Source organism: Eublepharis macularius, chromosome 9 (assembly GCF_028583425.1).
Source record: "Eublepharis macularius isolate TG4126 chromosome 9, MPM_Emac_v1.0, whole genome shotgun sequence".
NCBI classification, from domain to species: Eukaryota; Metazoa; Chordata; class Lepidosauria; order Squamata; family Eublepharidae; genus Eublepharis; species Eublepharis macularius.
In genome coordinates, this window is record NC_072798.1 from 7,617,160 (window position 1) to 7,633,501 (window position 16,342).

At 47.2% G+C, this 16,342-nt stretch overlaps 1 protein-coding gene across 3 annotated transcripts in view; it reads left to right on the top strand.

Moving 5' to 3' along the window:
- The first annotated feature begins 2,536 nt into the window (after positions 1 to 2,536).
- Positions 2,537 to 16,342, top strand: part of PODXL (podocalyxin like) — an 81,986-nt gene continuing 68,180 nt past the window's right edge. The window contains exon 1 of one of the 3 annotated variants that reach the window (XM_054989356.1): positions 2,537 to 2,792. In XM_054989356.1, coding sequence (XP_054845331.1) covers positions 2,741 to 2,792 — 52 coding nt within the window. In that variant the 5' untranslated portion in view covers positions 2,537 to 2,740. Of the gene's footprint in view, positions 2,793 to 12,053; positions 12,134 to 16,342 lie in introns of those variants that run through there. The other 2 variants (XM_054989355.1, XM_054989357.1) reach the window with 2 other exon arrangements.

A 16,342-nucleotide genomic window follows, 5' to 3' on the forward strand; every position in this document is an offset into this window, starting at 1 on the left:
ACAGATGGAGAAAGAAAATAGTGATTTAGCAAGGGCAGATCCCAGAAAATAGGGGCCCTTTTCACACTATATACCTGCTTCCAGAATATCGTGAAACACAGCGCAAAAAACGCGGAAGATAGTGTCTTCTCGTGAGAGATTTGCACGACATTGTGCAAAACTTGTGCGACATTGCGCAAAACTCATACGACATCGCGCAAAACTCGTGCGACATCGCACAAAACTCGTGCGACGTCGCGCAAAACTCGCACAAGAAGACGCCATCTTTTGCGGTTTCTGCGCTGCGTTTCGCAATGTTCTGGAAGCAGGTATGTAGTGTGATTCGGGACTGCCTTTGTTGAAAAGGAACAACTGGAGAGTATGTGACATAGGCCGTTTCCACACTACTCACCTTCATCCGGAACGGGGCACAACATCACAAAAAAACTGTGGAAGACAGCATCTTCTCGCGCGAGTTTTGCATGATGTCGCCCAAAACTCGCGCGAGAAGACGCTATCTTCCACGGTTTTTTCATGACATTGTGCCCCGTTCCGGATGAAGGTGAGTAGTGTGGAAACGGCCATAATGTGAGAGTGGGTAATGGTGGCTGGAATTATTTGGTGGAGACTGCAAGGCCGCACTGGGACTGGTTGGAACGTTAATGGTGCAGCGCTAAGCAGAGTTAGCCCCCCTTCTTAATCCATTGAAGTCAATAAGCTTAAAAGGGCGGGGTTTTTACTTATGATGAAGTATAAAAATATGTTATTAGATCTCTTATTCAGAAGCACTATAGTGGTGATGGAGGTGAAACTAATATATTCTGTTTTTTTGATATAATCACTGTGATTTATATAATCAGACCACAGAAGTTATTCATTGTCTCTTTCTTAATACTCATCTTCCTATTATGTTCTTCTGGCACAATTGGATGAACTTTTGATATATATAATTGGTCAGTCTATTAAATTTAGAATCCACAATTAATATTAAAATAGATTAACAGTTAAGCTAAATAGTTAAACTAATAGTTAAACTAATAAATCAATATGCCAAATATTGTGTGGTTGAATATTAATGAAAGAGAGGAGTAAAAGTATATATATAGTGCTTATATTTCCTATGTTGCTCAAATCTATTACTATTTACTTTATATACTTTTTCAGTTGTAGCATATTTTGCATTTGATATGATACAGATATTTGTTTTGGAGAAAATCAGAAACCTTTTATATTGTTGAAAGCTTTCACGGCTGGAGAACTATTGTGGTTGTGGATTTTCCGGGCTGTATGGCCGTGGTCTTGGCATTGTAGTTCCTGACGTTTCGCCAGCAGCTGTGACTGGCATCTTCAGAGGTGTAGCACCGAAAGACAGGGATCTCTCAGAGATCTCTCAGCGCTACATCTCTGAAGATGCCAGTCACAGCTGATGACGAAACATCAGGAACTACAATGCCAAGACCACGGCCATACAGCCCGGAAAATCCACAACCACCATCGGAAACCTTTTAGTTTAGAATCCAGTAGCACCTTTAAGACTAACCAATTTTATTGTAGCATAAGCTTTCGAGAATCAAGTTCTCTTCGTCAGATGCATGATACAAACATGATACAAACGAAGAGAACTTGATTCTCGAAAGCTTATGCTACAATAAAATTGGTTAGTCTTAAAGGTGCTACTGGACTCTTTCTGATTTTGCTACTACAGACTAACACGGCTAACTCCTCTGGATCTTTTAGTTTAGATTGTTCGTTTTTGTTGTTTTATTTCTGTATTGTGTATTTTTTGTATGTTGATTAGTAGTTTTTGTTTGTCAGAATTGGATCTGAGACCCCCAGGTTCAAAATCTTCCTCCCAAATCTCTTATTTCTTTAGCAGATTTATTTAGCTTATCTGCAGTCTGCCTTTCTCACTGAGGCTCAAGGCAGTTTGCATAACGCAAAAGAGGGGTGTGTAATCATACAGTATAGGACATCCAATGGACAACACTATAGGACCAGGTATACAAAATTAATAGAGCAATCCTAAGAAAAGTTACTCTAGACTAAGCCCATAGAAATCAATGGGCTTAGACCAGAGTCTAAGGCTTTGGGGAGGGGCCTCAGCGGGGCAGAACCCCCTGGGGTCCGCCCTCCAAAGCAGTCATGCGTTGCAACTCCAGGAGATCTCCAGGCCCCACCTGGAGATTGGCAAGCCAAGCAAGAAGGCAGCCTGGCAGCCTCCCTCAATCCCATGCAGCCCTTCCGAGAAGGCAGAGGGCCCCAGCCCCCTCCCCATGCCCCGCGCAGGACCCCTCCGGGCCAGCTCCGCAGAGCATCTCCGCTCCAGAGGGGAGGGGGCGAGTGGGTGGGACACCGGCAGACCGACAGCGGCGCGGGCCAATGGGCGCTGGCGAGCCGGGCCAGCCCGTGGGGGAGCCCTGGGCCAAGCGGGCCAATCGGGCGCCGCCGCCTCCCCGCACCGCCTGGTCGCCGGGCAGCGGCTCGCGGGCTCCATTCGAAGCGGCGGCGGCAGCGGAGGAGCATCGATGCGCCAGGCGGGCAGCGGCGGGCGAGCGCCGGGGAGCTCCGCGGGCAGCCGGCCGGGAGAGCGCTTCGCCGCGGCGCCGGGACTGCAGGGGCCCGGCCGGGGAGCGGCGCGCCGCTGAGCTCCGGGGACAAAGCGGGGGGAAGAAGCCCGGGCGGAGGGCTCCGTGCCGGGGCCGGAGCGCGTCTGCCTTGGCGCAGGGGAGGGCTGGCGCGGCGGCCCGCCACCACGCGCGCCATGCGCCCGGCGCTGCTGCTGCTGCTGCTGCTCGGCGTGCTGTGCCGCAGGGGTGAGTGAGCGGAGGCGGGAAGGGAGCGAAACGAACTTTTCCGAACATGCTCCGAATCATTCGGACGGCGCTCCGAAAAACCCGGAGCGAGGCTGCGGGCGCTGCAGCCCCGCTTGGCCGTTGCTAAGACGGTGGGGGGCTTGCGGGTGAAGGGATGCTCGGAGTCGCTCCCCCATCCCGGAGCGCCGGAACAGGCAACGGAGGGGTTGCGGGAAAGTGGACAGGTGGCGAGGGTGCCCTTGGGGTCCTGGGTTCGAATCCCCGCGCGGGCCGCAGTTTCGGGTGGGTCGCCCTGCTGGACTGCAGTGGAAGAGCGGGATTGCAGTCCCGGGGGCGGCGAAAGGCAACCGAGGAACTGTGCAGCTGGGCACAAAGTATGAAAGGCAAGGTTTTCTCTAAGCAATGTAGAAAGGGGATTATACGGTATAGGGGAGCCAGATTGCAGTCCCGTGGGCAGCATAAGAGCAATGCGACTGGGCACAAAGTATCATATTATAAGCAATACAGAAAGCAGTTATTACTATACTATACTATACTATACTATACTATACTATACTATACTATACTATACTATACTATACTATACTATGACCTGGGTAGCCTAAGCAAACCCGATCAAATCTGAGAAGCTGAAAAGGGCCAACCTTGGTTAGTAATTGGATGGCAAACCTCCAAGGAAGACCAGGGTTGCAGAGGCACGCAATGGCAAACCACCTCTGTTAGTCTCTTGCCTTGAAAGCTCTGTGGGGCTGCCATAAGTCAGCTATGACTTAACGTCACAGTCTGCCGCTACCGCTGTACTATACACAGTTACTATAAGCAACACAGAAAAAGGATTACAAGTTATAGGGGAGTAGGATTTGTGTCCCAACAAGATTTTTCCGCTGGGGTCAGCTTTCGAAAGTCAACACTCCCTTCTTCAGATACAAGCAGGAGAGGAGATCCCCGAGACCTTAAACGGAGCGTTGACTCTTGAAAGCTTATATCCTGCGGGCCATGGAGTTGTCGCTGGCTATTCCAACCACCTTTTGGCAGGGGGGGGGGTCCTTCACCTCAGTTTGTGGCTCTGGGAGTGTGAGAATGGGCCGGTCCCCTGCTCGTCTCTACTCTTGTCCCAGGGAAATCCCTTAGGAATCTGGGCTTTGCCTGTGTTGAGGCTACCATGGTTCAGCAAGAGAATACTGGAAGGTAGCAATAAGAAGACGGCTTCTGAGAAGGTTTAGAGTGCCTTTTCCTTCGCCCTGTAAGTAAGGGCAGCCAGTTCTGGCACCACCAGAATTGAGGCGAGGTTTTAGGTGGCGGGGGATGGTATAGATCCTGATGAGTAGGAATTATCTGAGAAGCCTCTACCCAAAAAACCAGGAGGCATCAAATCTCTCCTTAGCCACGTGGGAATTGTACTTGCTTCTAACTTACATGTCTGCCTTCAGTTTCAAAAAGTTTTTTCCCCACCGGTTTACCCAGTTCTGCTGGCAATTTAAAAACACACACAAGTTGAAAATGGTTGGATTTGGCTAGCTGATCATCCAATGGGACATTTTTAAAGGGCTGCCTTTTTTGAAGCCATCAAGGAAACATTAGTGAAAAGGTTTGTAAACTCCCAAGTGTGCACGAGAGTCCATTCTAGCTGTACTTGTGACCACACTACCAGCCAGATGATAGAGGTTAGGGTGTGCGGTTACTGTTTAAGGGAGAGGCTGTGGCTCAGGGGGAGAGCATCTACTTGCCACGCAGAAGGTCTCAAGTTCAATCCCTGGTATCTCCAGCTAAAAAGATCCAGTAGCGGACAAAGGAAAAGACCTCTGCTTAAGTCACCGGAGAGTCTTTGCTTCCAGTTATAATTGACAGACCAAGGCAACTCTCTGTGTTTATGGTGCTTATGCACTTGTTTTATCTTATTGCTCTGCAGATGTCTGAGTTCCAGTTCTTTGCTGTGGTCAGGATTGTATAATTCAATGCCTTTCATAGCCCCTTGAAATCGATTTACCTTTCTTACAATAAAAAATATCTTCCACCTGCTTTTGGCTGGGTGATGAGATCACGAACATCGCATGTGCTTTGCACATTGTTGGGGATGGAGGTGTCCCACCATGCTAGTTGCAAACTGCTCACTGGTGTTGCTGGAAATGTCGCCTGTGTTCAGCCTTGTTCAGCTGCAGGCAGCTGCTTAAGGGACTTGTGGATTGTGCTACAGAACTGGGTTTGTGCCAGGGCTCTCTGGAATATAGTCTGTGCCAGCCAGCCACATCTGTATGCCCACTTATCTATCCCCTACATTCCAAGATACTCTTACGTATTGTGGCCATCCCATGATTATGGAATAATTTCTTCTTTGAGGTATGTCTGATCCCCTGACTGTCGATCTTTAGGAGCAGAGGAGTTAGCCGTGTTAGTCTGTAGTTGCAAAATAGTAAAGAGTCCAGTAGCACCTTTAAGACTAACCAACTTTATTGTAGCATAAGCTTTCGTGGCGCAGAGGGTTAGCAGCAGTATTGCAGACCAAGCTCTGCTCACGATCTGAGTTCGATCCTGGCAGAAGCTGGGTTCAGGTAGCCGGCTCAAGGTTGACTCAGTCTTCCATCCTTCCGATGTCGGTAAAATGAGTACCCAGTTTCCTGGGGGTGAAGTGTAAATGACTGGGGAAGGCAATGGCAAACCACCCCGTGACAAAAAGTCTGGCAAGAAAACATTGTGATGTGACACCCCCCCACGGGTCAGTAATGACTCGATGCTTGCACCGTTACCTTTTTAAGCTTTCGAGAACCACAGCTCTCTTGGTCAGATGCATCTGCCGAAGAGAGCTGTGATTCTCGATAGCTTATGCTACAGTAAAGTTGGTTAGTCTTAAAGGTGCTACTGGACTCTTTACGTTCTTTAGGAGGCAGCTGAACAAGGTGTTATTTAGAACTGATTTTAATGAACTTATTTTTTTCCCTAGTTACTGGCAGTCTTAAACTGTTTTTAAATTCTGGACTTTTTTTAGTGTACTTTTGTAAACATGTGCCTGCTAGGGAGTTTCCACATTGCCAAACATGCCATGTAAATTAGTTATGCTTTGCTTCAGAAAGATTTCATCTCTGTGCTCGGCTCTATGCTCGTTTTTCAAATTTTCTGCTACCGTACACTATTGTGTCTCTTTCACTGAATGGCCTAACTGTTGTTCATAATTGTATTTTGCTCAGTGAACGTCCTAGCTGTAGATTATGTTGTATTTTCACTTGCGCTGTGTAATCCCCCTTGGCTCTCAGTAAGGAATACATGTTATTGTTATTTTATTTATCTTGTAAGTTGCCTTGAATTCCTGCATGGCAGAAAAGCGTCTAATACATGTTTAAAATAAAATATAGTGTCCAAGAACGATAATCTAGGGCAGAGGTGTGCAGATGGGATTGACTGTACATATATTTATTCATTTAAACCATTTGTAGCCCACGCTTTGCTTCGGTGGGGGACGCAAAGCAGCATTCTCCTCTCCTTCATTGTATCTTCATAACAACCGTGTGAGGTAGGCTAGGCTAAGAGAGAAAGTGGCCAAGGTCATCCAGTGAGCTTGTATGGCAGAGTCAGGATTTGAACCTGTGTCTCCCGAATCCTAGTCTGCACTCTAATCATGGCATGCTGGCTCTTTCATAAGTGGACTCTGCTATGGGAGGGTTGGGAGGGAGGGCTGACTCACTGAACTCTCAAGAGCAGCTGACATCTTTGGTGTCACGGGAGCGTTTATGCACATCCATATACTGAGCTGTCCAGTACCGTACAACTAAGTAAAAAGTCTTCTCTTGGGTAATGCCCTTCTTACTATCCCCGTGTGGGGTGGCCACAAAAAGGGAATGGTGTGTTTGTGTACACATAAAATGCAAGCATAGGGCGTGCATTATATACACACCCCAAAGATCCAGGCCATACATGCATCTTCCTTTGTTGTGTGCGCTGTCTGCCATTTGTACACTATAGACAAGCTAGTTTCCAGGACTCCCTAGTCCAGGGAACTGATTTCAGGATGTGGTTTTGATGTTAGGGGCAGGGTTGATTATCAGTGGCAGAGTTACAGAGACCAAGAGCCCTATCATCTATCTATCTATCTATCTATCTATCTATCTATCTATCTATCTATCTATCTATCTATCTATCTATCTATCTATCTATCTATCTATCTATCTATCTATCTATCTATCTATCTATCTATCTATCTATGTCATTTATAGTCCGCCTTTCTCACTGAGACTCAAGGCGGATTACATAGTGTGAGATTAGTATAATAAGCAGCAAGGACAAGGGCAGGTATTTCCTTACAGCGTCAAAGAACATTTCCAATGCCTGTGAGGCATTCCTTTCTGCTGTATAACTGGATGTGTACTGTTTGCTGTTCTGGCAAAGGAAAAAAATATCACTATAGCTGAGGACAGCCTGGCAGGAGCAAATCTCCCCGACGCTTGCCCAGACTGCATTGGTAGGATTCTGCAGAAAGGTGTTTTGGGTCTGTGTACACAGAGGTGAAAGAAATGCACCATGCCCTTTTCCTGTACTCAGAATACTTGAAATGTACAAGCGGTGCTATTTGTGCTAATAACGGGAGTGTGCCTTTTGAGTATGTGCAGAATGTTTCCCCCCCACCCTTGCTGGTGGAATAACCACATGCATCAGGATATCCGATCCTAGAGGCTTCCAAAGGGGATTTTGGTAGGCTGAGTCCTACAAAAGGGGCAACACTTTCCATTTGGATTCCTTCGAGGAACAGCATACTATATTTTTACTCCCTCACTTTATCCCCACAACAGTCCTGTGAGGCAGGGTAGAATGAGAAAGCATCCCAGTAATCAAGAACAGATTCTCCTTTGACAGTTGTCAATCAAACTTCCTGTGGAATTGAAATGGACAGGAACCCCTAAAGACCTTACAAGTCTTCCTAAGGGGACAGATTCCCTAGAGCTGCTGATCTTGTTGCTTCCAAACTATTCCACTTCATCTTCTGATCTTCCAAACATCCACCCCTCCTTCTCCCACTTTCCTTGCATATGAAACCACCCTCCACACGGTCAATCTCGAGGTCCTTCTCACTTGGAATTGTCCGCTCTGACAGTCAGCAGCTGTCCGAGGTCTCAAGCCGAGAAGGTTTTCATGTGACGAAAAACACATGAAACTGCCTTATACTGAATCGGATCCGGTCCACCGAGGTCAGTATTGTCTACTCAGCCTACCAGTAGCTTTCCAGGGTCTCACCTGAACTATGAGATGTGGGAGAACTTGAGAACCTAGGACCTTCTGAAAGCCGAGCGGAAGCTCTAACTCTGAGCTGCAGCCCCCCTAAAGATGAACCAGGGTTGAACCAACTACCTGTCAATCAGATGTTATTCCAGGAGCTCAATGTGTTATACGTGTTTCTCACAGAGAATCTGGAGCTGCTTGCCTGCAAAGTGTACCTATGGCTCTGTGCACACTTAAGAACCTTCTTAATACAGAGTCGGATCTTTAGGATACTTAGCCTTTGAACCATTTGCATGTTTGAAGCTTCTTTTCAGAACACAGGACCACATAGGCCAGTACAGTCTTTTCTAAATGGAAACGGTTATGGCAGAGAAGGACCTTTCTCAGTATTTGCTTACCTGAGATACTGAAGCAGAGACGCCCAGGATTGAACTGGGCGCCTTCCGTATGCAAGGCACGAGCTCTTCCTCTAAGCTACAGCCTCTCCTTGGATGTTGCTATGCACGTATTCCCCCAAGCAGCCACTCAAGAGCAGCTGTATGACATACCTGGGGTTTCAATCAACAACAAAAGAGCTTTTCATTCTCTGAACCAACTTCACTGCCACCAATTTTTTTTCTATGAGAATGTGAGGAAGGATAGTCCAGTGGTTTGTTGCTGAGACTCTTTGTTCTGTCCTCTGGGCTCCTGGGTGACCTTGGATGGGTGGACTTGTTATTTCTAGGAGTTGCTGCTATGAGTGATAGTTTCAGGTGGGTAGCCGGGTTGGTCTGCAGTAGAAGAGCAAGATTTTATTTCAGTAGCACCTTAAAGACCAACAAGATTTCCAGGGTAGAGACAAAGCTCCCTTCTTCAGATATCTGACAAAGGGAGCTTTGACCCTCGAACGCTTATCCTCTGGAAATTTTGTTGGTCTTTAAGATGCTACGGGGTGCTAGGCAATGTACAGTATATACAAGAGATCAGGTCTCTGTCCAATCTTTGTATCTCTCAGGGGGGCTGAAAACAGAAGCTGGGAGGATACCACTTTCTTACCATTTTCTTACTAGTACTGACAGGCTCAGTTTCTCCTCTGCTTTAAAGATGAACCTGATGGGTGCAAAGAGGTAGAGAATATGATTGAGATGGGAACTGGAGGCTGGAGTGGGAGAGAATCAAGCTGAAATATAGGCTAGAAGGATCTAGGGAAGAACTTTGCTACAAATGTTAAATTCCTGTACCTTTACAGAATTGGTTAAAATGGGGGCCATCAAATGTCTTTTGTTAACTGACCTGTGTTTAATTATTCACTTGGAAATGTTGGAGTTCAGATCCGATTGGCTCCATAGGTTAGAGAGTTTGAAAGTTGCCTTGTAGACACGCTGTGTTGAAATAGTGGTATAAAGATACTTAAAGTGACGGTTTAGAAAGGAGAGAGGAACGGCTTTGCAGTTTTGCCCCTCAGAATTACGAGGTTCCACCATTGCTGCCGAAAGGTGGGTTTTAGGATCGAGGGGAAAGTATTGGTTTGACAGTTAACTTATTTACTTACTTCATTTATAGCCTAGCTTGCTGAGACAAGCAGATGAGGAACATTAATTGTGGAGGCGGGGTCATGACTTTTAAAATACATTTCTGTTATTGTGAGCCGAGAAACGGCAAAGTAAAAAATACTTTGTAAAAAAATGGCAAAGTAAAAAATACAAAGTAAAACCCAATCATTTGGGTTGAATTTCTTTATGGTATACATTGATGGTGTGCTGACTCGTTATCTGTTTTCTAGAGTATCTTTATTATTGTGACTAATATCATGTGCACTGGTTCAACACACTGGATGACTTCAAGCCACCTGACTTTCTTTTATCATGACCTAAGTTGTGAAATGGTTATTTGGGATAAAATGGGGGAAAGGAGAGCTCCATGGGTAGTTAAAATGGGTTACAATGATCGATTAGACATTAATCAGAGGGCCTCAGTGGCTCTTTGTGGATTTGGGGCTGCTGACAGGACTGGATTATTTCTTTTTTTATTTTAAGTTTCTAGACCTCAAGCCTGAAAGTGCTATGACCGTGGTAGGAAGGAAGGAAGGAAAGGCAAAGCAATGAATGAGGGCTGCCTTCTGGACCTACACTGTTCTTTTTCGTTTCCCCATAAAGCTCCAGACACCTTCAGTTTCTCCTACAACACTTGGGGGGCAGGAGGCAGTTTGATCAGTTGCATGAAAGGCAGAAATTCAACAGTTGTCTCTTATTGTTGCATCCCGGAGGATATCTTTTTATGCACAGCTGTTAAAAGCAGAAGAGCCTTCCTGGGAGCAGGCGTGTGGCAACCCTGTGTTTTTTTTCTGGAGGGGCAAAGCAGATGTACCCCACCCTCTTTCCCTTTTTCTGTCCCTTGCTTGTTTTCACAAAGCGGGGCCATCTGTTGCTTTCTGCCGAACCCACTGCAGAGAAGCCATAAGTGGAAGTGATCCAGACAGACAGACAGATTAATACAGATTGCCTTGTGTGCAGAGCAGCTGTTTACTTTGATGCCGCTCGCTCCGTCCTCAGAGAAACAAGCCTGCAGGCTTTTACTCCAGAGCAAGTGATGCGTCAGAGGTTCCCCACCCCTCCAGAAAACCTCCATCCCCCCTCCCCAAAATTAGCTGGAGTTCTTTCAGATCCCGAACAATCCTTTTTGTTTAGCTTTTCTTGTCTCAGCCTCTCTTCCTTTGTCGGTGAACCCACTTCAAACTGTAGCTTCTAGTCCTGGTTTGTTGACCAATTGTTTGGAGTGGAAGGTCCGAAAGATGGGATATAAATCTTTTAAATGACAGAAATAAAATGTATTGCTTGATTTGTAATCCGGCTTTCCCCCCAGTGGGGATCCAAAGCAGTTTACATCAGTCTCCTCTCCTCCATTTTATCCTCACAACAACCCTGTGAAGTAGTGAGAGGGTGTGGCTGGCCCAAGATCACCCAGCAAGCTTCCATGGCAAAGTGGAATTCAAACGGGCTTCCCGTTCATAGCCCAGCACTCTAACCACCAGGCCACACTGGCAGTCTCTGTGGTAACCAGAGCAAGTTCGGTGCCGGGACTCTACTCTGGAGAACCAGGTTTGATCCCAGCATGAGGGCAAGGCACTCGGCACATGCTCTGTCTTGTTTCTTGGCACACAAAGGTGGATTGACCATCATCGCCATCAATCAGGACTTTTCCTGGCACACTGATGGCCTGCCCAACCCACCAGTTCAGTGGCAGGATGGGTGCTGCCCAGCCAAGCCACAGCATGAGGGGAAAGCGCCACACAGCTGAGCCTCGTGCATGCAGGGCTGGCGGGCTGGCTCTTTCTCCCTCCCTCTTTTGGCGAATGGTGCCAGGGTGGGCCTCTTGTCCAGGGCCATTTTTTCCTGCCAGTCCACTGCTGTTGGCACATCACCATATCCCTCATTTTGAGTGCCTCTATAATAGTTTGAAATAAATAAAATAGAGCCAGTTTGGTGTAGTGGTTAACAGCGGCAGGACTCCAATCTGGAGAGCCAGGTTTGATTCCCCACTCCTCTGCTTGAAGCCAGCCGGGTGACCTTGGTTCAGTCACAGCTCTCTCAGAGTTCTCTCAGCCCCACCCACCTCACTGGGTGAGTCTCTTGAGGATAATAATAACACACTTTGTAAACTGCTCTCAGTGGACGTTATGTTGTCCTGAAGGGTAGTATATAAATCAAATATTATTAATAATTTTTTAACCTAAATTCATGCCATATATGTAGGTGTGGAGAAAAGACAGACATCTGCCATGAGAACCAGTTTGGTGTAGTGGTTAAGAGTGGCAGGACTCTGATCTGGAGAACTGGGTTCGATTCCCCACTCTTCCACTCGAAGCCAGCTGGGTGACCTTGAGTCAATCAGAGCTCTCTCAGGCCCACTGACCTCTCAGCGTGATTGTTGTGGGGATAATAATAACATTGTAAACTGCTCTGGGTGGGCATTAAGTTGTCCTGAAGGGCAGTATATAAATCAAATGTTGTTGTTACTGTTATTAACCAGGTACTGAGTAGCAGGAATCTTGGACAGGAGGCTTCCCAAACCTGATTTGCTATGATATTTGAGACAAAGCTTGAAAGTAGAAAGTCTGAAAACCAATCTCATGTGGGACGGGCAGGAAGCTTCTAAAGGTAAAGCCAAATTCATAGCCTTGTCCTTTCTAATACATTTTTTTTATCACTTTCAAACCTCTGTCTAATCACTAGGCCTAGAAACTTTCCCACAAGCTGGAGGCTGTTGAAGCAAAGTCCTTTTCCCTAGTCCAGAACCTGGCAATCTTAACTTGAATTAAGCAGAGTTCTCTTTCTCCCAGGCCTCTTCCACAACTGTGGTATGGCACATTTTAAAGAACAAGAATTTCATCGTCCAGTGAGATTCCTCTGTGTTTGAGTGATAGGGTTCCCATCCTCCAGGTGGTGGCTGGAGATCTCCCAAGATTACAACGGATCTCCAGGGGGGAGATATCAGTTTTCCTGGTAAAAATTGCTATCTTGGAAGGTGGACTCCATGGCGTTATACCCAGCCATGGTCCTGCCCCTCTCCAAATCCTGCAATCCCCAGGCTCCGCCCCCAAAATCTCCAGGAATTTCCTAACCTGGAGCTGGCAACCCCATCAAGTGAATTCCCACCGTGTCACAAACGGCATAAATTCCCCATTTTATAGCTGAATGTGAATTGGAATCATGTGTGTGGAGAATAGTTTACTACTTTGGATTATTTTTCATTATGAGACTAGCAAGAAGGTCGAAGACTACAAAGGAGTAATTAATCCACGTGAAATGCCCTTGAAGATTCATCCCAGGCCAATCATTTCCCCATCTCCCTCTTTCTGCTTGCACACAGCCCAGTCGAACTGACCTTTCGCTTTTCTCAGAACAATTGCACGCTTGAACAGTCTGTGACTTACCCCCACCACCGCCACGCACACACTTCCCTGAAGCACAAACTAGAAGCCAAGTCTCTCTGATTTGTTCATTGCCTGCTTTAATGCCTCAGTTAAGGCTTACAGCTCTTCCGTACTATAAGATGATATCCAACAGGGCTGTTGTAAAGCTAAGTTTAATTAATTGTTTCTCAAACAATAGGGGGTCCCATAAAATAGCTATTTTAACGAAGAACAATACATGGAGCATGGAGGCACAGTCCTTGACTTTTCTTAGGCCACAAACAGAGGGTGGCCGTTGTCACCCTGGGCAGAATTTGCAAGTAGGGCCCCAGAACTACTGTGGGTGGCCCTGGGCTTGCCCCGCAAAGGAGGGAAGGAGAAAGATCCAGCTCCAAAGCATGCCAGTCTTGCCAGCCATGTGGGGCTTGGCTGGGCAAGGTGCCTTTCTCTCTACTTGGTCAGATGGGCACCTCTTTTCTCCTCGCCCACTTCTGGGCTTGCGCAGTGGGCTGGGCAGGTACCTCTGCCCACATGACACAGGGTCTTGGGCAGATGCCTCCCTGCATGGCCCACGCTGCCAGCTTGCTGCTCCCCCCCCCCCGGCACATCTTCTGACTGCCCCCATGCTTCCAGAGTCTCAAGGTAGCACATGGGATCGTTGACCGCTGCCTGAGTGAAGCCGCTGCAATTCTGCATGAGGGCTTCAGGGTAGCAGGAGGGTGGGGGCAGCTGGCTGCAGGGTGGTGATGCAGGGACGTGGGATGCCGAAGAGCTGCCCCAGATGTCCTGTGCCTAACACCACCCCACAAACGAACCTGATAGAGATTGCCGATCTCCGTTTATCTCTAAGCAGCAATCTACTGGATTTGGATTTGGGCTGTAAAGGAGAGGTACCTCCACCAACTCCAGTTCAGTTTTGCTAATCAAAATAGGGCTTCCTATTGTGTTTGTGGTTTAAAGGGGGAAGACCACCCCCCTTCAAACATTTGCAGCCGTGTAAGCAGCCCTGGGGAATCATTTTTTGCATGCTTTCTGCAAATAACAAACCACCCCCTTACAAAAAGAAATGTGTCACACAAAGGTTCTTTATTTTAAAGCTGGGGAGAGTTTAAAATCTGGTCCCCTGCCTTATTAGTCAGCAGCAGTGTGATCCATTCAACCCCCTTCCCCGAAATGTTTTTATCCCGCCTTTCAAGGCCACATATGTGGTTCTCACTCCCATTGTTTCATCCTTGCAATAACCCTGTAAGATAAGAGTCGGTGCTGAGAGAGCATGGGAGACCCAAAGTCAACCTGCAACTTCTGCGGCAGATCTGGAATCGGAACCCAGATCTCCCAGGAGAGTCCAGCACTCTAACTGCTACACCACACTGCTGCCACTCGATTCTGCTGCATTTCTGTATCGGGCCAAATTTTAAAAGGTGCAGCAGCAATTCTGAGTTTATTACAGCATCTAGTTTGGCTCCGAGCTTCTTTCAAAGAGGCAGATGGCAAGCGTTCGATTTGGCCGAGTGCTTACTTGGATCAGTTCAGAATGGAACTTTTCTGCTCCGGAGGGGAGGGTGGCCCACCTTGAGCACTGGTGGCGGGGGGTACAAATAAACTTTGCAAATTGTTAGTGATTGAGTTCATCCTTACTTTTTGATTGCCATACTACGGGATCCCTCATTTACTTTATGCATTTTTACCAGGCCCTTCCTTCAAGGAATTTTGAAGCAGCATATATAATTCTGTCTTCTGTTTTATTCTCACAACAACCATATGAGGCAGGTTAGACTGAGACCCAAGCTACAAGAGACAAATTACAGGAGGAGGAGCACGTGAAGGGAGTCACAATGTTAGCCAGGAAGCTGAGTTTTAAAAGAGATCGGAAGGCTTTGTCAATTTCCCCTCTGTACAGAGCCAGGGAGATCTCTGCTCAGAGGATTTGTTAATTTCCTCTTTGCCTCCAGAAGGCTCTGTCAGTTTCACTTCCCCTTCTAAGAAAGGAAGAGGAAATTTACAAACCCTCTGAGGAGCCATCTTTGCTGGCTCTGTAGAGAGGGGAAATTGACAACGCCGATCTCTTTTAAAACTTCTTCTCGGCTAACGTTCTGACTCCCTTCACGTGCTCCTCCTCGTGTAATTCGTCTCTTGTAGCTTGGCTCTGAGACAATGTGTCTGAGCAATATCAGCCTGGAAATTTCACAGTGGAAATCTGCGTCCGTGTCTCCTGTACCATAGTCCAATGCTAACCACTACACCATGCTTGGCACTGGCACTAAACTGTCTCAAGTTGCTTCAGTATCTGCACTCATCCCTGTTTATTTTTTAATTTAAAAGCCAGCTCCAATATAAGAATGTGCTAAGACTCTCCGTGCCCCTATGGATTGATATTTATATCCACTCTTCCTCCAAGTTATTGAGGAGTTCCCCTCTCTGTTTTATCCTCACAACAGTCCGATGAGGTAGGACTACGAGAAAATTATCGCTCCAGGGTCACCCGGTGAGTTTAATGGATGACTGGGGATCTCAGCCTGGCACTCTATCCACATATCTTACAAAAACAAACTTTCTGGCAACAATTCACACAAGCGTCGTGATGCCCACCCTGTTTAGCTGCCATGTTTGCACACTTCAAGCACTGTTCGGGAACACAAATAGAATAAACGGGGCGGGGAAATTGCCCAGGACATTCATTTGATAAAGAAAGTCCACCATCCCAGATTTAGATAGCAAGTCTCGCAAATTGTGGTACCAGGATGGGAAGCTGGTTGGTCCCTTTTGTCTCGTGTGGACTGCCAAGAACAGAACAGCCGGTCGACACCGTGCCATTGACTGGGTGGTGTGTGTGCTCGGCAGAATTCAGAACATTAAAAGGCATTTCAGGTTCTGAGCTCCTGCAGAATGTGGCATAGTTTCTTTGTCCTTATGACAGTAATGTTTGCAAAACCCCAGAAGGCTCATGTTTCGAGCATCGCTTCATAGGCTGTGCTTCTGACAAGCTGTTTGTGCAAGTCTCCCCAAATCTCCTGTCAGTGACGGCTCGTGTGGGTCCGGCTGCTGGCCTTGCGCTGTGCGATCCGCCACCGTCTGTTCTGTCGCTGAATAGTCTCAGCTGCCAACTCAGTCTTGTGCCAGTCGGCGAGGGGAGTGCTGCAGCTGTGTGCCGCGCATGTTTATGCCTTTTGCCAAGAACTCGGAAGGGAGTACTAGAAGATACGTAGGTGTGGCAAGGAGAGACGTCTGCATTCTCTTTTGATTGTGAGGAAACGGGGGCATGGAGGAGCCAAAGATTTAAGCTCATTTTCACCCAAACCATGGCGGCTTGGAGTCACGGGCCTATGGCATTGTATTCAGTAACACCAGGATGATGGGACCCAGAGGGTGGCTTAGGGATACAGTTCCTTCACGTGATGTAGTACTGTACAAAATGGCCCTGTGTGGACTGGAGACTGGAGGTCAGTAGAATGAA